This window comes from Monodon monoceros, unplaced genomic scaffold (assembly GCF_005190385.1).
Source record: "Monodon monoceros isolate NGI ecotype Baffin Bay Population unplaced genomic scaffold, NGI_Narwhal_1 Super_Scaffold_10, whole genome shotgun sequence".
In the NCBI taxonomy this organism is placed as follows: Eukaryota; Metazoa; Chordata; class Mammalia; order Artiodactyla; family Monodontidae; genus Monodon; species Monodon monoceros.
In genome coordinates this window covers 7,674,327-7,696,509 of record NW_021703766.1, presented here as the reverse complement: position 1 = coordinate 7,696,509, position 22,183 = coordinate 7,674,327, and the positions used below count along the sequence as shown (strand labels likewise).

Below are 22,183 nucleotides of genomic sequence, written 5' to 3'. Positions count from 1 at the left end.
CAGTGCCTGGCACAGAGTACCTGCTCATTCATATTAGTTGTCCATATTGTATAAATAAAAGCGGAGATTTTTGTTGTTGTTCCTCTTGTCGTCACAGCGATTGCGTAACCCAACATTTCATAGGTTAAACTAAGTAAAAGAAACATACCTTATCCCGTGATTGATTTTCAAGCCCATTTATCACTCATTTCTCTATGGTTTAGTTTAATTAAATTGAGCAGCATATCAAATATTGATTTTAATAAAATCTTGATTAAGATTCGAGCGATTATCAAACACAATTTTTCATACCATTCCTGCATTTCAATGGAACCAACCTGAAAACGAATTTACTTTTTAAATGAAGAAGTGATTTCTCTTATATATATATATATATATATATATATATATATATATCCACCTCAGGCCATTTTCAGAAATAAAGGAAAAATGGCCTCCCAGTCTTTTTATTAGCAAAGATGAGCAGCAATGTCTGACCAGGGCTGCACAAAACTTAATTCAGGTAGCCACCTCATCTCCAATTTGTAGTGAAAGGGGAAAAACAAAATAGAATCAATTCCTCTGATAAATGTTAATTTAGCACCTACTGTGTACAAGGCACTGTCCTACACTGTCCAACACAAGTAGAGGTCACAAGAGCTAATCCTGCAGCCAGTTTTAACGTGTGTGGAAGAATTCAGCCACACGCGAAAGTCCATAATTTTATGAAATAATAACCAGAGAAGTACATGTATTCCAACCCTTGAAATTACTCGGTTGTGGAATTTATGTGTATAGGCTCACTCTTAGGAGACTATTATGTAAATGTGATGGTATAAATTATCAGCAGGATCATATTAGCAATTAACCATGAATATAAGACATTCAATAAGTTAAGTTTTGGTTTGCTACTTAAGTGCTTAAAAATTTTCTGGCCAATAGCTATTGCAGCAGCGCCACCTAGAGGATTCTGAAAAGCACCACAGGGTCACTTCCCCCGACTCAGCCGTTCTTCCTATTTAGGCAGAAAGAAAAGTAACTACTGCGTTCCAGCTCTTATGTCATTTAAAGCAATTCTATCCACACCATTGGGCACCTTCTTAAATCTTGAGGTTTCTGTAGAATAACTAAATAAAATTTAATATGCTCAAAATCACAACACGTTTGGGTAGAGTGGGATCCCAATTTTCCCCCTGTAGGGGGAAGGGGAATTGGGTGTGTCCTGGGACATTATGACATGAACCACAGCTGTCCCCTCCCCCAGACACACACCTCTTTTTATTCTGTCTTGATCCCAGACAGGTAAGCACCTAAATAGACTGGCTATTTGGTAACACGTCAAAGTCTTATTCCAACGTTTAGAAGAGTTGAGAAGAAATTAACTTTCTATTGTTAAAATTGTTTACACCAGTAGATCCACTTACTAATTCCCTTCCACCATCCAAAGCTAAATCAGTGTTCTGGGGGGGCGGGGGTTGAAAGGGAAATGACAGAACATTTCCCATTTTTTATAGTCCTCATTCTCTCCTCCATTATTTTTTGGTAATTTTTCTCAACCAGGAGACTGCTTTGGAGGTATATTAAAAGGATTAACATTTAGATAATAAGTCAGCTCTCCATAAGGACTAGCACTCTCTTTGTCTTACTTGGTTTCAGAATTTCAGCAGACTCTACTGACTCTCAACTGACTGTGACCTCAGAGGGGAATGGGCAAAAATGCACCGTCCTTATAACAGCTGGAGCTCTCACCTTCACTGCCACTGGAGGGCGCTGTCTGCCTCAGTGAGGGGACAGATTTCACAACTTGCCAGGCAAGGCAAAACGTACTCATAGAAATCTTGAGTTAACCTGCACCATCTTGCCTGCATATACGAAGTCAGTGTTCCTACATAAACACACTAGTAGACAGTGGGGAGCCAGTGGCTCATTCATGGCGATTCTCTACATTTCAAGTTAAGCACTTCGACCCAGTTTTTCAAAGTAATACTAGGTTTTGCCTAGAGACCTCTTTTCCCCATTCTGTATGCTAAAGCCACAGCTAAAGTCATACCAAACTGCAATAATCTTAGTTCTTTGAAACATCTTCGTTTCCTTGCCCACTCTTTTCCCTCTACTCTACCTCCACATGTGTTCACCTAACAAGTGTCTGATCTTCCTTTATGACTCGGCTTAGATACCCCTAATTCCAGGAATCCTTCCAGGACCCCCTGACACCAGGTCAAGATGACCTCTTACGTGCCCCAATTGCAACCTGTTCTTCTCCCACAAAGAACCCTGATGTACAGTTGTGTAATTACTTGTTTATGAAGTACACCCCCGCTAGGCAGTAGGTGCTATGAAAGCAGGGGATATTCCTATTTTATTTACTGCATTCCCATGCATTCCCTGCAATTCCCATGGTTCTGGTTCAACTCCTCCAGCGATATTTTTGAAGGAACAATTGCCCCACGTGAGTATGATTTATCTCAAGAAGGACTCTGAAGCTTCATACATTGTCTCCATCGTTTTGCCTTCCCAACATGTGCCTCAGTCCCCACCATTGTGCTTCCTCGCTTACCTTGTCCTCTTAGTCCCTACAGTGGTCAGAAGAAAGGCCCGAGATTCCACAAGGTAAGCTGCTTCTTGCTAGTCAAGGCTTACGGCAATTCCACTTGGCAATCTCATCACCATCTCCAGACTGATTCTAGGATCCGCAGACTACCCATCTCAATTCCTGAGTCAGCTGCAAGAGAAGTGGTCGACCAAAATATTTACAGGAGGGCTCTTTCTGAGATGGCTGGTGGGCTGTTAGGAAGCATCAGTCAACTGGGAGGGAGATGAGAACCCTCCCTCTTTCCAAGCAGATAACAAAGTCTTCTCTCTTGTATGAAGTTGGCGTAACACCATAAAAGAAAGACAAGGAAGACAACTTTGTTTCTGGCTGGACCACTTATTGTGTCCATGGAAGGACTATGATATTTTGGAGCTAGGTAACCTGATGAGTATAAAACAGGCACTCAAATACAGACTCAGAGCCATCCTGGGAAGTTCCAGACCGCTCTGAAATGAGATTTACCACTCTGGACCCTTATCTGTCAAGAGGCTTCTCTGCCTCAGAGACTATCTCTGCAAGCTTGCCAAGCTCAAGGAGTCGTTGTGAGGGCAACTGAGAAAGGCAATATCAAAGTGCTTGGAAAACTATGCCCAGCTAATGAAAAATGAGAGGTGAGAAATTATTAAGTGCTAATAGAAGGGCCACAGACTTCTCCATCACCCAATACCCATTATCCTTAGTTTTTAAAGGTCTGGAGAGGATATTTCACTGCTTACATCCTCGCACAGGTTTAATTAAAAAATAAAACTTACAGCAAAATTAGCCTAACATATCCTATATGACAATCAGTCAATTCTGACAGTAAGAACAAGGTAGATATCACTTAGGGCGCAACAATGGGGAAACACCATATATAGTTGTGCTGTTTTGTTTCCATGTTTATAATTGTCTAGATGGAAATACACATGCAGAGCATGATGAGGAAACATTTTTCAGTCAATTACCTTAGACAAAGCTCATAGTCTTTATTCATTCATTAAAAAAACGTTTTTTTAATTACTGGAAACTGTTAAAACATAGGATAAGAATTTCCCAAAATGGACAAAAGATATGGATAAATACAAGGAAAACCACACAAAATCAAACCACGATGGATGAGTGATCCAGTTTCTCTACATCCTCGCCAGCATTTGGTGTTGTCACTATTTTTTATTTCAGTCATTGCAATAGGTGTGTAATGCCATCTCATTATGGCTTTAATTTGCACTTCCCTAATGGTTGATGATGTTGAATATCTTTTTATGTGCTTAGTTGCTATCTGTATATCCTTTTTAGTGGAATGTCTTTTGCCCTTTTTCTAACTGGATCATTTGGGTTTTTTTACTGCTCAGTTTTGAGAATTAATTATTTTTAGATATTAGTCCTTCATCAGATACATGCTGGGCAAATATTTGCTCCCAGTCTGTAGCTTGTCTTTCATTCTCTTAACAGTGTCTTCAAAGAGCCAACTTTTTCACTTTGATGAAGTCTAATGTATCAATTTTTCCTTTTATGGATTCTTTGTCTATCCCTAGAGTATAAAGATATTCTGTTATGTTTTTTTCTTAAAGTTTGTTAGTTTTACGTTACATTTAAGTCTGTGATCTATTTTGAGTGCATCTGTATATAAGGTGTGAGACTTAAGTCAAGGATTTTTTTGTTTTGGTTTGGTTTGGTTTGTTTCCTTTGTTTATAGATGTTCAATTTCTCCAGCAGAGATTATTGAAAAATCTATCCTTCCTCCACTGACTGCTTCTGCACCTTTGTCAAAAATCAGTTGGATATATTTGTGTGGGATTATTTCAAGGTTCTCTATTCTGTTGCATTGATCTGTGTTTATCCCTCCACCAACACCACACAGTCTTGGTTACTGTAGCTACCTAATGTATTTGAAATTGAGTATAGTGATTCCTCCAACTTTATTCTTTTTCAAAATTGCTTTAGCTATTATATTTTATTTGCTTTTCAATACGAATATTAGAATAATCTTCTGTATATCTACAAAAAACATCTTGCTGGGATTTTGGCACGAATTGTGTTAATCCTATACATCAATTTGGAGAGAACTGACATCTCCCCATTTATTTTGATATTCATTTTCTTCAATTGGCAGTTTATAGTTTTCAGCATACAGGTCCTATGCAAGTTTTGCTAGATTTACACCTTAAAATTTCATTTCTAGAAGTTGTTTTCATAGATTCCTTGGCATTTTCTACACATTCAATCATGTTATCTCCAAATAGGGACAGTTTTATTTCTTCATTTCCCATCTGTTTGCCTTTTATTTCCTTTCCTTGCTTTATTGCCTGGCTAACAGGCCCAGCACTGTGTTAAAGAAGAGTAGTGAGAGAGGACAGCCTTTCCTTACACCCAATTTTAGGAGAAAAGCATTCGTCTTTCAACATTAAGAACATTATCTGTAGCTTTTTGGTAGGTGATCTTTATAACGTTACAGAAGGTCCCCTTTATTCCTAGTTTGCTGAGTGGTTCACGAACGGGTACTGAATTCTGTCAGATTCTTTTTGTGTATCAACTGATGAATCACGTGATTCTTTCTTTCTTCTTTAGCCTGTTAATACAGTGGACTACGTTGACGGGTGTTTGAACCAACTTTGCATCCCTGGAATAAACTCCAGTTGGTAATGGTATATAATTCTTTTTAATTGCTAATTCTATTAGCTAATACCTTGTTAAGGGTTTTGCATATACATTCATGAAAGATATTGGTCCATACTTTTCTTTCCTTCCTTTTTTTTTTTGTACTGCCTTTATTTGGCTTTGGTATCAGGGTAATGCTACCTTCATAAAATGAATTGGGAAGGTTTCCCCCTTCTATTTCCTGAAAGAGACTGTGTATAAACCATACTAATTAGTCTTCAAACATCTGGCAGATTTATTTGGTGAATCTCCAGTGGAGATTTCTTTTGGGGAATTTTCAAATTATAACTTCAATGTCTTAAATTGGTACAGGGGTATTCAAATTATCTATTTCAAACTGGGTGAGATTTTTTGGTGGGTGATTTTAAGGAATTGGTCCATTTCATCTAAGTTGTCAACTGTATGTATGCAAAGTTGTTAATACTGTTCCCTAACTTTTTTATCTCTGAAAAGTATGTAGCTTCATTCTTGATGCTGCTAATTTGTGTTTTCTCCCATTTTATCTTTGTCCATCTTGCTAGATGTTTGTCAATTTTATTCATCTTTTCAAAGAACCAACTCTGATTTTTCTCTATTTTTTTTTCCTGTCTAAAATTTTTTTTTATTTCTGTTCTTATTTTTATGATTTACACTCTTCTGCCTCCTTTGGGATTATTTTCCTCTTCTTTTTCTAGGTTCTTGATATGAGAGCTCACATGATTAATTTAAGATGTTTTGTCTTTTCTAATGTAATAATTTAGTGCTATAAATTTCCCTCTCATCACTGCTTCAGTTGTGTCCCACAGTTTTGATATGTTGTATTTTCATTTTCATTCAGTTCACTGTATTTATTTACTTAAGATCTCCTCCGTGACTCGTGCATTATTTAGAAAAGTGTTATTTTCCAAGTGTTTGGAGATTTTACTATTATCTTTCTGTTACCGATTTCTAGACTGACTCCACTGCCATTGGAGAACATACTCTGTTTGATTTTAGTTCTTTTAAATTTGTTGAGGTTTGTCTTAAGGCCCAGGATGTGCTCTATGTTGGTATATGCTCTGTGGGCACATGAAAAGAATATATATTCTGCCGATGTTGGTTAGAGTGTTCTATAAACGTCAACTAGATTCTGTTGGTTGGTGATGTCAAGTTCTTTATCCCTGGTGAGCTTTCTGTGATTCTTCTATCAATTGTTGAGAAAGGGGTGTTGAAGTCTTCAACTATCATTGAAGATATGTCTACTTATCCTTTTAATTCTGTCACTTCCTGCTTTACATAGTTTGCAGGTCTGTTGTTTGATGCATACCTTTTTAGATTTGCTATAACTTCTTTGTGGACTGACCATTTTATCATTATATAATTTTCCTTTCTATATATGGTAATTTTCTGTGGTGTGAAGTCTACTTAATCTGAGATTAATATAACCACTCTTGCTTTACTTGGATTAATGTTTACATGATATATCTTCTTCCATCCTTTTATTTCCTACATACCTATGTTATACTTGAAGTCAGTTACACATAGCATATAGTTAGGTCATGATTTTAATCCACTCTCATGATCTCTGCCTTTTGTTGGTTTCTTTTAACTGTTTAATGGAATTATTCATATGCTATTATGGGGTGGCAGTCCAGGGTCTCCACATGAACTTCACTGAAACGGCAGGGGGCAGTTATCCAGAAGGATGAAAAGTACCAACCACCTACTCTGCCTTCTCTGACAATACCCTAGTGGTGACTGGGGGGATTACAGCAAGGTGAGAGTGGAAGTCTATACTCTCCACTTGGACTTTACTAGTGTTTGGCTGGAATAGAGTGGTTATTTTCTAAGTGTTTCTATCTTGTTGGCTGGCCCTTTCCTGGTCCTTTGGCTCCAGAGTTGGCTTGTCTCGGTGCTTTTTAAAATTTCTGTGACTATTGGCATTTCTGGGTGACCAGCTTCTTCAGTTCCTAGTCTAGAACAGATGAGGCAAAAAAGAAACCCAGGTAACTTACAATTATGTCATTCCTTGGGTCACAAGGTCCCTAGGCAATCTGACTGATTTACTCCATCTGTCAAAGTCTTCTTGTGTTTGTACATATAATTTCCAGGATTTTCAGTTATATTCCATGGGAAGAAAAGGGAAATGTACATCTATTCCATTTTTCCAAAAGTAGAAATCACTGGTCATTTTTTGAAGAATTCTGACAATCTCTCCATTAACTGGTATGTAATCATTGATATATCAGAATTTAATTCTACAATGATATCATTTGTTTTCTGACTGCTCCATTTGTTTTCCATTCCACTGTTTGCCATTTTCTCTTTTAGATTATTTGAACAATTTTTAGTAATTCATCTATTATGCTATTTTACTATATCTGTTTGTATACTTTTTTTACTGGTTGCTCTAGGGATTATACACCTCACTTCAGAGTCCACTTAGAATCAATACTTGAACACTTCAAGTAGAATGTAAGAATATATCCCTTTAGCCTCCCCACTTTATGTTGTGGTTATTTTACACATTACATTTACGTACTTTGAACAATGTTTTGTTTTCAATCATTAAACATATTTTGAAGACTCAAGAGAGGAAAAACAGTCTATTACAGAGATCAGAAAGTTTTTTCGGTGAAGGTCCAGATAGTAAATATTTTAGGCTTTTCAGGCCATACAATGTTGGGGTAATGATTGGGAATGGCCATGTGGAAGCTTCTGGAAGTGTTCTATTTACTGGCCTGGCTGGGGGTTACACGGGAGTTCACTTTGTGGTAACTCACTGTATGTTTTCTTTTATGCACCTGGCCTTTGTTAGTAACTCACCAACTAACTTTTGTTCTGTGCACCTAACTGTTTTCTGTGTTATACTTACCAATGAAAGTAATTCTGAAACTAAGTAGATCAGAGAGCTTGAAAAATATATACATGAGTATATCAGAGACCTTGGGACTGAATTATCAGGAAAAGGACTGAATTATCAGGAATAAAGAGCATGGCTTCCTTATTGCTCCCTTCAGTCCTTTCTTCTTTGAACAAAACTAACAGACCAGGAAATAAAACAGTGTTCCCTCAACCCCAGGACTCTGAGAATATCTACTGAGTGCAATGCACAGAGATGGGAACTGCTTGCTGGAGCTAGAAGTTTAAAAATGGGAATTGTGAAAAAATGAGATGAGAGGTAGATGGATTACATTAGATGAACATTCTAATTGAAGAACTGGGGAAGGGGAATAAGAAAACAAAGGGAAAGATGTTCTTCAGGGGGAAAGTCAATAATACAAATTCAGGATTTTCTCGTAGGGAGTGCATGAAGGAAAAGGAGGTTGAAGTGAAGGTAGTCAGGAAAAAAGAGAGGAAAGAAATGGGAAGGAAGTAATGAGGAAAAGACCAGAAAAAGAGAAAGATGAGAAGGAGGGACAGAAGGGAGAAAACGAACGGAGAGAATAAGGAAGGACATACAATAGAAAGAAATGACACAAGAAAGAAATGTGGTTAAATGATCCATATTGGGCACCTGACACAAACCAAGCATTTTGACACCTCACATCAACTCTGTAAGGTAGATACTGTCTTTCCTATTTTATAAACGAGGAAAGAGAAGCCCTGAGAACTTATTTTACTCACAGACACACCTAGAAACATCAACCCTACCTGCATGTAAATCCAAATTCCGTGCTCTAGGAAACCATTTAATTCCAACAAAGATTCCCTTATGGGAAGTAAATGCTTACGTTACACTTCAGTCCTGGAAACAATTACCCTACAGGATGCCTTTGTCCTAATAAGAAGTAGAAAATGGTTGATCTTCTGAAACCCTAAACCTGCAGTTCTGTAACTCTATGGTACTGGGTCAGTTGTGTGTAATACTGACATCACTGACATGTTCTGATTCTGCCTCAGTATTAAGAGACATTTTCAAAGAATCTAGTGTACACTTTTTTAAGCAAAACCAGTAGAGCACTAGAAGTTCTGTTTAAGTTGACAAATGATGCCTTATCTTATGAGAAAATGGGCACAAAATATATTCCATGGCTCAGTATTAGTATCTGCCAACTAGCAGGAATGCCACTTTCTATATGGAGTAGTACAGAAAACCCCAAGAGAAAACTCTAGCTCGTGAAGTCACCTGGATTTCTTCAGATTAAGCAGAGAACAGAAACAAATTATCAAAGACCCCAGAAGACAATCATCTCTCTTTGACAAAATTATATGTGAAGAATAGTAGACTATCTTCACATGGACCACGAGTTTGGGGGTCACTTCAGAGTACTTGCAAAAAGTATTATTCACTAATTCTTTCTCTTTATTTCAAAGTTACTTAGCACTTACTGTGGGTCGCAAAAAGTATTATTCACTAATGCTTTCTCTTTATTTCAAAGTTACTTAGCACTTACTGTGGGTCAAAAGAAGTGGTGAGGGGATGGATGGGAGAAGAGAAAAGGGAAAGAGGGGTTCCCATGTACTGAGGATGGGGTAGGAAACATGACAGACGCTGCTGCCAAGATACTTTATACAGCACAGCTCCGGATATTCACTATAGTCCCCAAAAATGTATAAAAGCTAAACCAAGCTACCTCCAAGGAATAATTAGAAGTGAAAATTGATAAAGAGAAAATGGCTCATATTCTCCTCATTGATTTCCTGTGCACAGTGAGTCAAACTTGACTGTTGATTGGAAGTCATTTTGGGTACTCCTTATTACTTTTTCTGCAGTTGGCTACTCCTGTCAGTGCCTTTCACGCTGGAGTCTTTCTTTGCTCTAATCACAGCTGTCAGCTATTGAATGAGTTTGACACCCTGACTCCAGAAACGAGGGGATTCACACCCCATGCATATGCAGTCAGTTCCTTCATTAGAGCTGACTGACATCAGAGATAACACGGTGCACTGCCACTAATTTTTAGAAGCAAAACAAATGGCTGCACAATCAAGTAGGAATCTCCTGGATCTGATACACCCAGAGAGCCCAAGAATCTGTATTTATACAATTCAGCCAGTATTGCTGTAAATGCCTACACTTTTACCACTGAAAAGCGGTATAAGCAATCAGTGCAGAGCTGGATCACACACACACACACACACACACACACACACACACCAGACTCCTCCCCCAGAATCTTAGTTGCCCATTCCTAATCATCTCGGTTGGAGTTCCAAGTGTTGAGTGACAATGGGCATGAGTTAGCTATTGTGACTTGTCTTTTTGAGAAGCATAAGTTTCTGAAAGAAAAAAGGGGGGGGGGGGAATGACAGTGACCAGGATCACCTCCTCCACCAAAAAAAAAAAAAAAATTCAGCAGAACTAGAGCTTCTGAGAGTGTTTCTGCACATAACATCGTAAAATGATAAGACTCCAGGTTGAAATGGATCATCTAGTCCCAAACGACCAAGTCTGAAATTCTTCTAGAGCATCCCTGACAAAGACCTATTCAGATTCTAGCTGACGTTCCTAGCAATAAGCATGCCTTGTTTGGTGTGAGGCTGCTTACTGGAAATAGAAGCACAAACTGAATCAGTATTATAGGGAGTCGCTATAGCATCGCCCCTACGGAGATGCATCCCCCCCCTCACCACTTGCATTTAGTACTTAGAGTTTAGTCATCAAAGTCCTCTTCAAACCCCAGGTCTTCAGGACGACCCCAACCACAAAATTTTCCTACTGGCCCTCACACGCAGTTGGTTTCTTCTTCCCAGGCTACAAAGATATATCCAATGCCCTTCAAAAGATCAAGGGACTTCTAACCATCCCTAATTGATCTTTAACTTGTCTCCTCCATCAGTTCCTTAAACACCCGGTGGACCGCTCTTCTACGGCGATTTGTAGAACCTCCCGCACTACCGCCTGCAATTTTTCAGCAACTCAGAAGGGTGGGCAAATAACTTTATAAAAAATAAATAAAGCTCCTGATGGATTAAACAAAATCGCTAGGAAGCAGCAACCCTCCAACTGAGAGAAGAGCGGCTTGGGGGTGCTACAACACATGACAACCTAAGACTTAAGATGGCGCTTCACCTACGGTTTGGGAGGTGGGGACTTGTGAACTGATGGATATATACATGATTGTACTATTCCATACTGCGGTATAATTCTTCTTTAATTAAAAAAAAACTGCCCCTGGTGGGCGGGGGAAACAAACCCCTGCACAAGGCAGCGCCACAGGAAATACGCCGAGGGTCACTGGGCAGCTGAGGCTATACCCAATATCACCCCGGAGTCACAAGGACCCACCCCGGTTTATCTGCTCCACAGCAGGTATCACACTTGGACAGTATTGCTTCGTTTGTCGCATTTCGTCTGTCTCCCCCGCTTGAATGTACCACAGGCCCAGGGGACGGGACGGGGTAGGTGGTCAATATATCGTTCTTGAACGGGGAAGTGGCGGTTACACGAACGCGTACCTCAAGGAATGAATGAGTGAAAGGACGAACGAATGACCCGGAGCCTGGCCTAAGCCCCTCAGCTCTCCTCATGCCCAGCGGCCCGCGGGCCGGGCGCGCCCCAGGTGAGCGCTCGGAGCCACGGTCCCCAGCCTCCGCCTACGGCGGCCGGGAGGCGTCACGCCACTTCGGGGCGGAAGAGCCAGCCCGGAGGGGCCCGACTCGCGCGCACGCAGGCGCGGGCACCCACGCTTCCGGGAGGTCACTTCCTCCCCTGTCTCGTAGCAACGGCTGGCAGCGTTGCTGACATCGCGGGCCGCGGTGGCACCGAACTGAGCTCAGAGTCTCGCCGCCCGCGCGATGGTAAATCCGGGGGCTCTGTCCGCGACCCGCCGCTCCAAGGGCAGCGACCGGCAGGGGACCTTCGCTGTCCCGCTCCCGGGGCCGACCCAGGCCCGGCCGGGCCCGGGGCCGGGGCGAAGGCTGGGGTCTCCAGAAGCTTCTTGCAGGAGTGACACGGAGACCCTGGAGGGACCAGAGGGCGACCGTGGAGGGAGGGAAGAAGATGTCTAGATGGGGGAAGCTATCTTGGGGCATAGATATCTGGGGGGGTGACTTCTGAGGCGTGATACTTGTGGAGGGAGGGTATCGAGAAAGAGAAGAGAGATACGGAGGGGATGAAAGATCCTGAGGGGAAGGAGAAATCTCCTTGACGGCGAGGCAAGTTTGAAAAGGGGAGCGGCGCGAGGGAGAAGAGAAAAATCACCCTGAGAGGGAAGAAAGAGAGGGGACAAGGAACGCAAGGAAATGGAGAGAGGGGAGAAGGAGTTATTGAGAGAGAAGAAAGGAAAATAAAGAGGCAGCAGGAATGGGAGGGGGAGGAGAAGAAAAGGAAAATGGAGACAGGAAGGTTTGAAAAAGAACAGAGTGAAAGCAGAGTTTCTTTTTAAGAAAGGAATGAAAAGCGAATTGGCGATGGGAATTAAGAGACTGTATTGGGGGGCTCAAAAATCACCAAAGGAGAAAACACCTGGGAAAAGAGAGGGAAAGGCCGGGAAGATCAGCGAGAGGCGTTTGGGAGAGAAGTAAAACAGGAAAAGATAGAACGAGGGCAGCGGTTGTAAGGACCTGTGGACGTTGTCTTACAGATGGCAGAAAACTGTAGTAAGTCATTGATCTCTGTACAGCTATTACGCTTTAAGTTCAGTGTTTCCCAACGTGAGATGCAGACGTTAGTTGCTACTTTAAGATGGCTCAGAAAACCAAAAATGAACCAAAAGTGAATCACATCGGAGAAAGTTATTCCTCTTTTTTTTTTTCAGCCTTTAGACTATATCCAGGAGAGAGTTTCTGGCACTGTTAGGTCGTTAATACGACTATCCTTTGGTCGTTTTGATTTTTCACCTGAAGGGCAGACCTCAGGCTCAGAGCTTTCATTGGGGTAAAATTTAACAATATGTTTCTCTCTTTGTTTCGTTTGTTTTTATGGTTATTTCTGCCTGTGACAAATGATACCAGGTTTACATTTGTGGTAATGATGTATAATTTCCTTTTAAAATGCATTTAAGCTTTTAGCAGTGAAATAATTTTAAGAATGTGCTGGGTAAATAATATAGATGGTATTCATAATGGCAAAAATTATCAATCTAGTACATGAATGCCTGAAATTTAGAAAACACCTGCTATAGTGGTGGAAAGAGGAAATAAGTGCTCCCACCCATATTAGGGACAAAAGAAAACTGTCTTTTGACTAAAGCAACATAACGTTCACCTGTACAACGCTGGAAAGAAAAATATATCATAAATCCTCATCAAGAGACTCTGCAGAATACTGTTTGAATTCAGAATATCCAGTGATTACTCAGTTATGGAAAATATGCAGGCTGGAAAAAATTATTCTTGATTTTAGCATTTGGAGAAGGCAAGAAACTGGTACAATATATATACTCTATGCATGTGATTCAGAAAGCTGAGTTTAAAACCCAGTAGTGGGGTTCCAACATAATCACTCATGGTTGAACGTTCATCTTGCACTGAGATCCAGGCTGTGGTTACCAGTAGAATCCTGGAATACACTGTTTTTACAGAATATTTTGAATTTAACCATCTGAACTCCCAATTAGGTGGCATTTAGAACTGAGAATATGATTTCTCATTAAGTGATGCTTTTAGACAGAAGGAGGCAGTGATACAGCTCTATAAATATTTTTTAAATCTATAATGTAGAAAAGAGATTTTTCACTTGAATACAGAAAGATCAATGAATGAAAGATGACCAGGAGCAGATTTCTGTTCAACAACATAGGATACTTTTCCAGTAAATAGAGACAGATAAAAATGGAGTGAGCTCTTGTGAGGCAAGAAGCTTTCTGTCTCAACAAGAGTTCAAGCCAAGATATTTGTCAGGGTTGTACGTAGAGGGTCTTACATAGGCTTGCATATGGGACCTGACAATTTCAAAGCTCTCTTCCAAAAATCTGAGCTTCTAAATCTTAGTTTAAGGAGATTGGAGAATAGGGGTCTTTCAGAACATTACTCTAATTAAGACTGGGGTCACCACAAAGACTCTTTGGTTAATTTTCTTCCTGATCTCTTCCAGGCAGAGGTGGAGGAAACCCTCAAGAGGATCCAGAGCCACAAAGGGGTTATAGGAACGATGGTTGTAAATGCAGAAGGTAAACACCTCACAGGCTGCCTTCTTGACAGGCAGAAGCCGACCAAGAGCCTGTTTGTTGTGTGAAGCCTTAGGCAAACATCTTGGAATTTTAAATCAAAAGTATATCTTGTATATTTTAGCCAGAGCATTTACTCATCATACATCTATTGAGTATCTATTAATTACATGTCAAGAACTCTGCTAAGAGGTAGGGAGATAAACATTAATAAGACATGCCTAAAAACGCCTATATATTCCTAAGAAATGCTGCACATTGTCTAATTTTTAAAGCTTTGGTAACTCTCTTTTAACATTTCAGGAGTATCAATAAAACTATTATATTGAAGATAGAAAGAATACCATTGTTGGCAGTTTGCTTTCGTTTTAACATTGTAAAGCGTACAGAGTTTCAATCTTCATTTTTAAAAGAAATTGTTCCTTTACCGTAGTTAATGAAATCTTTGAGAATTAATTTTAATGTAATTTATAGTATAGTCTTTGTGGTTATAGTTTAAGAAGGGCCAATACGTTTCCACCTATGAAATCTGTAGACATATACCAGAGACTTGCCTATTAACAATCCCCAAAGCCTTTTCTCTGGCACACTGTTCCATGCTCAGCTATGGTGGCAGCCTCTTAAAGGCTTCTGCTGGCTTCATTGCTGATTGAGGCATTTGCAAGGGCAAGAGGTGCCACAAACCCCAGAGCACTAGTTGAAATAAGAGTAGCTACTTCACACAGTCCATGGTACAACCATGGATTTGGTACATCACCAGCTCAGTGCTTGGCAACAGACTCTCATAGCTAATCATTATTCTGGAGCAAATCCATCAATAAATATTTAGTGAGCAACTACCCACTGAAAGTCTGTTTAAACTCTAAACTTCAACCCCTTATCATTAAAAATGCAAAATAACCTACTTTACTGGTGACTGTGACAATTAAGTGAAATAATAATTGTCAAGTGCCTGGCACAATACCTAACACTTAACAGAATTGTAATTAAATAGTTCTGTGAATGTGGGAAGTTTTAATTTATTTGTACAGATAAAACATTTGATGTGTTTTACAAAATAATAAAATAAAATTTTAATAAACTCAGTGTCAAATGAATATAATAAATTCACCCAGCTTGAGTGATCAGGAGGGAGAGGACTTAACATCAGCCTACAGGAAAGTCAAGAGCTATGCCTCATATTTCCAGGAAGCGGTCCAGCCCAAGTCCGTGGTTCTGGTTGAACTGATTTTAGTTTCAGGCATTTGCATAAACTCTGCCACACCCCCTAAGATAGGTTACTTGCGTGACTTCACAGAGATGCTTTATTTGTTTTCTTTGGCTGCCATAACAAAGCACCACACACTTAGTGGCTTAAAAAAGATTAGACATTTATTTTCTCTCAGTTCTGGAAGGCTAGAAATTGAAATCAAAGTGTCAGTGGGTCCAGGCTCTCTTCAGAGGCTCCACAGGAGGATCCTTCCTTGCCTCTGCCCAGCTTCTGGTGATTTCCAGAGATCCTTGCTGTTGACTGGTCTGTAGGTGCATCACTCCAGTCTCTGCCTCCATCATCGTGTACGTTCTCCTCTCTGTGCTCTGTTTTCTCTTCTTATAAGGACCCGTCGTTGGATTAGGTCCCACACTGATCCAGTATGACCTCATTTTAACTAATTACATCTTCAAAGACTCTATTTCCAAATAATGTCACATTCTGAGGTTTAGGCTGGGCTTGAATTTTGGAGGGGACACTATTCAACCCAGTCCAGGTGCATTCACCTGTGACACCCTGGACAATGTATCTAATGTGTTACTTTGGAAGACTTAGTCTAAAGTACCTACTCCTGGCAATATGCATCAAATGTCTGAAGAATATCCATACCTTATGATCTGTAATTCCACCCCTAGAAATTTGTTTAAGAAGTGATGAAAAGATTTAGGTGCAAAGGGTATTACGGAGGCACCATATATAATAGCAGTAAATAAACAGACAAGTACATAAAGCCCAACAGTAGGGAAATTTTTAAACTTATTATATAATATTTACTCGGTGAACCATTACTCTATTTAAAATGTTGAAGAATATTTAGAGTCATGAAAAACTACTCACAATATTAGATGAAAAAAAGCAGGAGACGAAGCAGTAGCCAGCATCTTCTAATCCTAAATACGGCCAGGCAGACATACACTCTGAAATATGGAAGAAAAGGCAGGGCTGTGTTACGGTGATGATCTCTGAGTGGTAGAATTAAAAATGACTTTTGTTTTCCTGAGGTCTCTCAATTAACACTCTTCTCATCCAAAGGCAACAAAATACTACTTTTAATACCCATTAACTTCTAATTAACCTCTACTAGGATAAGGTTGTGTTAGGATTCAGGGCACTTTTCTGAAAGCCAAATTAACCTTCTTCCCAAAAATACAAATGAGGGGCTTATTTTTATGGTCGGATTATTAACAACCAGAGGATATGACAAGGATGTTTACTAACAGCACATGGTATAAGTTGTGTGACCAGAATGAAATGAAATACTCCATCTCAACAGCCTAGTCAATTGTAGATGAAAGTGCTATGTATTACGGTGCAGCTTTGCAGCTCTCAGAAGTCCCATGAAATTTAACACTGAAAATATTTAACTAAGCTAGTGTTCATGTGTTCTTGTTCTGTACCCATGGCTTTAGTCCACTAGTTCTAGGCAAATCATTTTAACAAATTTTTAGGTTTTAATTGTGGCTAGGTAGGCCTTCTACCCCACGTTTATCCATTTAGATCTCATCCTCTGCCATGTTAAATAGTGTCCTTTGGTTTCACTATTATTGAAACATAGACTTCTTATTCATGACAATAAAGTGGACTTACCAATTTCGCCCAATGCTGAGGAGTATAGGTTTTTGTTAGATTCTTTGTTAACAATGGTTTCCCATTTACAAAATAATTCATTGTTTACAGTATTGCAGTTCTGATCACAGAACTAGATACTGGTGAACATGTATATTTGTTTCCCAGACAGTCATATCTGTCATATATTCTTATGTATATAAGCCTGATTTCTGCAGACTCTTAATTTTAAATATTCTTGACATTTCTAACAATCTGTCATTTGAGTTTCATTAGGTTTTATCAGCCATCCAGCCAATTCCTTTTATTTTTGAAATATAATCTATCAACCAAATGTACAGTTGAAGAATACCAGCTTACTGGGATCATGATGAGTCATACTGTAAAGTAGTGTCATAAGTTCAGGAAGATAGAATATATACTCTTTGTTCTAGAAGGTACATTTTAGGAATTTATCCTACACATATATACAAATGTGAAATGGCATGCACACAGACATATTCTGTAGCCTTGTTCATAAAAGTCAAAAATTGGGAACAGCCCAAATGCCTGTCAGGAAGATATATTAGTTACATGTATTACAAAGCATCCATTCAACAGTCACATTACACAGACATTAACATGAATGACCTAGCCTTATGCGGACTGAATGGAACAACTTCCCGAGTGTATTAAATGAAAAAAGTTAAGGTACAGAATAGAAAATGATACAGTTAAAGAATACAAACACAAACATACTGGAATAGACTTAGAATATCTCTGCAAGGACACCAAAGAAACTGAGAACAGTGGTTACCTGTCAGAAGGGGAAGTTGGTGAATTTTATACTATGTGCTAAAATTACTTCCTAATAAATTATTTTTTAATTACCTCACATAGTCTCAAGAAAGAACTCAATAAATATTTGTTGATTGATTTTTTTTTTCCAAGGGTCTACAGTGGATATGAAAAACTGCAAGAGTTTCCACGGTGTGCACTTATTATTCAGAAAGGCTAGCCCTTTTATTTATTGACTTGGATCATGAATAGACTGACTAAGTAGGCCTGAGTATCTGATTCATAATCCTGTCATCTACAGTTTGAATAATTTATTCTGGTTGTATTTCTTTTTTGACACTGAGAAATGCAGACTTTGTAGGTAGTTGCTCTTCATGATGCAAAATAAAACTGTTTGGTCAAAAAGTGCCCTTGAAAGGTTGAGTGCTTGCTATACTTGTTTCCTGCTTGTTAAAGACACATGCCTTGTGATGGTTCATCAGTTGTGAAAGACAGAACTGACTTCTGGAGAAAAAGTGGCCAAGAAACAATAATACAGAAATTAACAAGTTTTCTGTAAAACCTTACTTAAATAGGTTTTCCTGTAAATACTGTCAGTTGCCTTCTTTGGCAAGACCTACTCTGGAGAGAATGGCTTTCTTAAAAAGAAATTAGTCTGTTTCAAAGTCAGAGTTGAGGCTCTCAAAAAGTTTCATGAAAAACAGGTAAAGTCCCAAGTTAGAAGCACTCATCTTGTTTACCAGTTTCTGGAGCTACATTCTCTGAGGGAAAACCCAAGAGAGCCAGGTCAGCCTTTTTTATTGATTGGCCTTAATTCAGGTTCTTGAGGAACTTGACAGTGATCCCAAATTCACCTTCATATGTCTCCCTGATTTAGCAAGGCACATCTGCAAATCAGATCCCTGGAATTCCCTGGTTGATTTGGTAGTTTTCAAAATAATATGAAGGCCGGTTCTGATTAGACATAGTATATGTAAAATACCTAGCACAGCACCTGTTCCATAATAAGCGCTGAGTGACCTGAATGGAGCTGGACTGATATGAACTGAATTGAATTATACTTGCATATTCGTCTGGCTAGATTTTTCCAGTTAAATTAATAGCTTCTGTTTTAAACTCATATAATGAAACAATAGAGCACACAAGTAGCCAAATTTAATCATGCTTAAACCAAGAGTGAGTGCAAACCAGGGAATGCCCAGCCGAACTGCAGAGTCTTTGTTGCTGTATTTTCTAGCATAAAAATTAAGGTTTGCAAAATACCATATGAGGAAGTTACAAAGAAATTCTGAAAATCCCTTTTGATACACCCTCTAGCATGTGCAGTGATATCCCCTTTCTATTTCTGGCCTCAGGGGAGAAACTAGCACCATGTCACAGACCAAGCATTTCACAGTGGACTCACCGTAGACAGGATGCTTAGGGGAATGCATTTTGTATAGTAATATGTTAACTTAGTACTGAAATAATCAATTAACAACTTCCAGAAGACTTGTGTACAAAAATGTTCATCACCATTAGCTACAAAAACAAAAACACACTACCTAACAATCCAACAGTGGGGGGTTGATTATATTATGATATATCCCAAAAAATACTAAGTCTACAGCCATTAAAAATAATGTTGATGGCATCGTCAACAAGGACAGCTTGTATGCTATAATTTAAATGAAGAAAAAAGCAACAGTCAAATATGTAATTATAGTTTGATGCAACTAAATTTTAAAATCCACGTAATGGCAAAACGATTGGAAGGAAATAAAATTGTTACCTTTGAGTGATACGAGCCATCACTTTTTCTTCCTTTTTACAATTACAGTATTTTCCAGTATTTCTACGATGCACATATTACTTTTATAATCAAAATAAAAAATGTTTAACCCCAAATTAAATCTCGTACCAGGCATTCCCATCCGAACGACCTTGGACAACTCGACAACAGTTCAATATGCAGGTCTTCTTCATCAGCTGACCATGAAAGCCAAGAGCACAGTCCGTGACATTGATCCTCAGAACGACCTAACTTTTCTTAGGATCAGATCAAAGAAACATGAAATCATGGTAGCTCCAGGTAATTTGGCATTTCTTTTCATTTTTTAAGGCATCTTTCTACTTTACTGGATAAAAGCTTTGTCTCAAAGACGGGGAGTGTGGATTTTAACATGCAATATGACACATAATGCTCTTCAATTACAAAATGAATAAGTTTGAATGTGAAAATTCCGTGAAATTGGTAAAGACATTGAATTTTGCCCATTTGTTTTTGTTGTTAGTAATCAAACCATTTAGGAGGTGTAGGTTTCCTGTTATGTGAACTTAGCACACAGACTTTCTGAAGAGTGGGAGAAATGTCTCCTGTCCAGGGGATAACGTAGAGGGCAGATCAAAGGTCTGTAGGGTCTTAAACCTTCCCTGGAGTAGAGCACATTCACTGGGGCTATCAAAAGACAGCAGCCACAGAAATACTTCTTTCCTTGAAGGAGGTACATTCACAGTTTTAGTGGACGTCAGTGTAAAACAGGACTCACGTTCCTAAATCTAGTCTAGAACAAATTTCGCTGTAGTACAACTGTAAAATCAGAGTTACCCCCAAACTAAATAAAGCTTTCCCTACACCTGTGTTCTCACCCAAGCTGCACACTGGAATCACTTGGAGAGCTTAAAAAAAAAAGACTGATACCTGGGACTCCACCCCAGACGAATAAAGACACAACCTCTGGGGCTTGGCCCCAGGTAATGGTATTTTCTGAAAGCTCAACAGGTGATTCTGGTGTGCAGCCAGGCTGGGAGCCCACTGGTCTACACAAGGTCCAAGTGATGTGTTGAAGAGAAAAGCAGATTAGCTGAAGTATTCATTTATTAAATTTAATTTTTAGGGTGGATTAACTTTGTCCATATCTCTCCACAGATAAGGAATATCTTCTGATTGCCATTCAGAATCCATGTGAATAGACCTGCAATGGCCAAGTTCTGTCCTGGGACTCCAGGCTGAAACACTTCACTCTTTAAAGATTCCTAAAATTATAATCCAATCTAAATGATCTTTTGGATATTCCTTTCTATTTTTACATTTAAACTCTTCTACATGTCTCATTTAGTCCATTTCGAATGTATTGTAAATTTGTGATTTAGCTAGATAATAAATAAATTCTGGTATGTATGCCTCATTTTTTTACAATACACAAAACCAAAGAATTCTAGTGAGAAGACAGCCTTCCTTGAGACAGTTCTTTTCGTCTAGAAGTAATGGCCACCAAGAATTAGAATAAGTGTGATTCTGCCCATTTCACTGACATGCCAGGGAGTTTCAGTGGAGCAGAGTGGGGCTAGGAGGGAAGCAGGGCGTCCCAGCCCTCAAGGAGTTATAGGTGCTTTCCCAGCTTAAACGAGGGCGGTAAGAAGTCAAGAGGGCAGTTCTCAGTTGGGTCAGTGCTGCCCCCTGCGAAACTCCTCAGGCCTGTCCTTCCATCACACCAGCATGAGGGGACCAGGAGTGGGTCCTGAGGAAGGATGCACACGTCAAAAGCTGCCTAGAGAACTCCAGAGGGTTTATTTATTTTACTAGATATTTCAAACATTCTGAAAATAATGAAAATGGTAGAACAAATATAACGGATTTCCACAACCCATACAGAATAGATGTTAATCTTTTGCCGTGTTTGCCTTATAACCTCTTTTTTTCTCTAATTAAGCATTTTATTTTGAGATAACTGAGGATCCACGTGAAACTGTGAGAAATAACATAGCTCCTGGGTACCCTCTACCCAGTTTCCCCCACGGCAACATCTTTCAAAACTATATTACAATATCACAACCAGGAAATGGACATTGATTCAGCCTAGATACAGAGCATTTCCATCACCACCCGAGCTCCTCGTGGTACCCTTTTGTAGCAACCCCCCAACCCCTGGCACCCACTAATCTGTCCTCCACTTCTGTAATTTTGTCATATCAAAATAGTTGTTATATAAATGGAATCCTACAGTACGTAGCCTTTGGAGATTGACTTTTTTTACTCAGCATAATGCTGTTGAGATTCATCCAAAAAATAAACATTATGGATACAGCTGCAGCCCCTCTCCTCCTTTGTGCCTTGGTCCTCTCCTTCTCTGGAGGATCCTTGTCAGGATACACAAGTCACCCTGCATGGGGGTCCACAGACGCTTCCTCCTAAGTTCCCACAACTCCACAACAAGCCAAGAGTGAGGAATGGTGCAGGACAAGTTTAGTTCTGCCACTGCCATGGCACCAGCTTGCATCCTGGCAGGCTACAATAGCCCAACCCAAGCAGACAGTGGTCCGAGCAGAAAAGAAGGGCCAAGGCAAATCCCTCAGGTGAAAGGGGTTTACTCTCCACGTGGTGATGGTAGA

At 39.5% G+C, this 22,183-nt stretch overlaps 1 protein-coding gene and 1 long non-coding RNA gene across 3 annotated transcripts in view; one reads left to right on the top strand and one right to left on the bottom strand.

Moving 5' to 3' along the window:
• LOC114888133 overlaps window positions 1-19,841 on the bottom strand; it is a 270,013-nt gene extending 250,172 nt beyond the window's left edge. Inside the window, exons 1-3 of the long non-coding RNA XR_003791715.1 lie at window positions 19,713-19,841; window positions 16,307-16,386; window positions 2,537-2,701 (exon numbers count right to left, since the gene is read on the bottom strand). This is a non-coding gene — a long non-coding RNA (uncharacterized LOC114888133). The remainder of the gene's footprint in view (window positions 1-2,536; window positions 2,702-16,306; window positions 16,387-19,712) is intronic.
• DYNLRB2 (dynein light chain roadblock-type 2) lies at window positions 11,764-21,023 on the top strand. 2 transcript variants are annotated; one of them, XM_029210038.1, is made up of 4 exons: window positions 11,764-11,911; window positions 14,148-14,223; window positions 19,716-19,883; window positions 20,721-21,023. In XM_029210038.1, exons 1-4 carry the CDS (start codon window positions 11,909-11,911, stop codon window positions 20,762-20,764), a joined length of 291 nt encoding a protein of 96 aa, XP_029065871.1. In that variant the 5' UTR covers window positions 11,764-11,908; the 3' UTR covers window positions 20,765-21,023. The 2 variants fall into 2 exon arrangements, with proteins under 2 accessions (XP_029065871.1, XP_029065880.1); XM_029210047.1 differs by lacking the exon at window positions 11,764-11,911 and adding an exon at window positions 11,962-12,989 and having other exon boundaries at window positions 20,721-21,012.
• Window positions 21,024-22,183: the final 1,160 nt, after the last annotated feature.

Coding starts and splice junctions, on each gene's coding strand:
- DYNLRB2 (XM_029210038.1), top strand. Junction 14,224..19,715: donor GATGGTTGTAAATGCAGAAG/GTAAACACCTCA, acceptor ATCTCGTACCAG/GCATTCCCATCCGAACGACC. Junction 19,884..20,720: donor TGAAATCATGGTAGCTCCAG/GTAATTTGGCAT, acceptor ATCTCTCCACAG/ATAAGGAATATCTTCTGATT.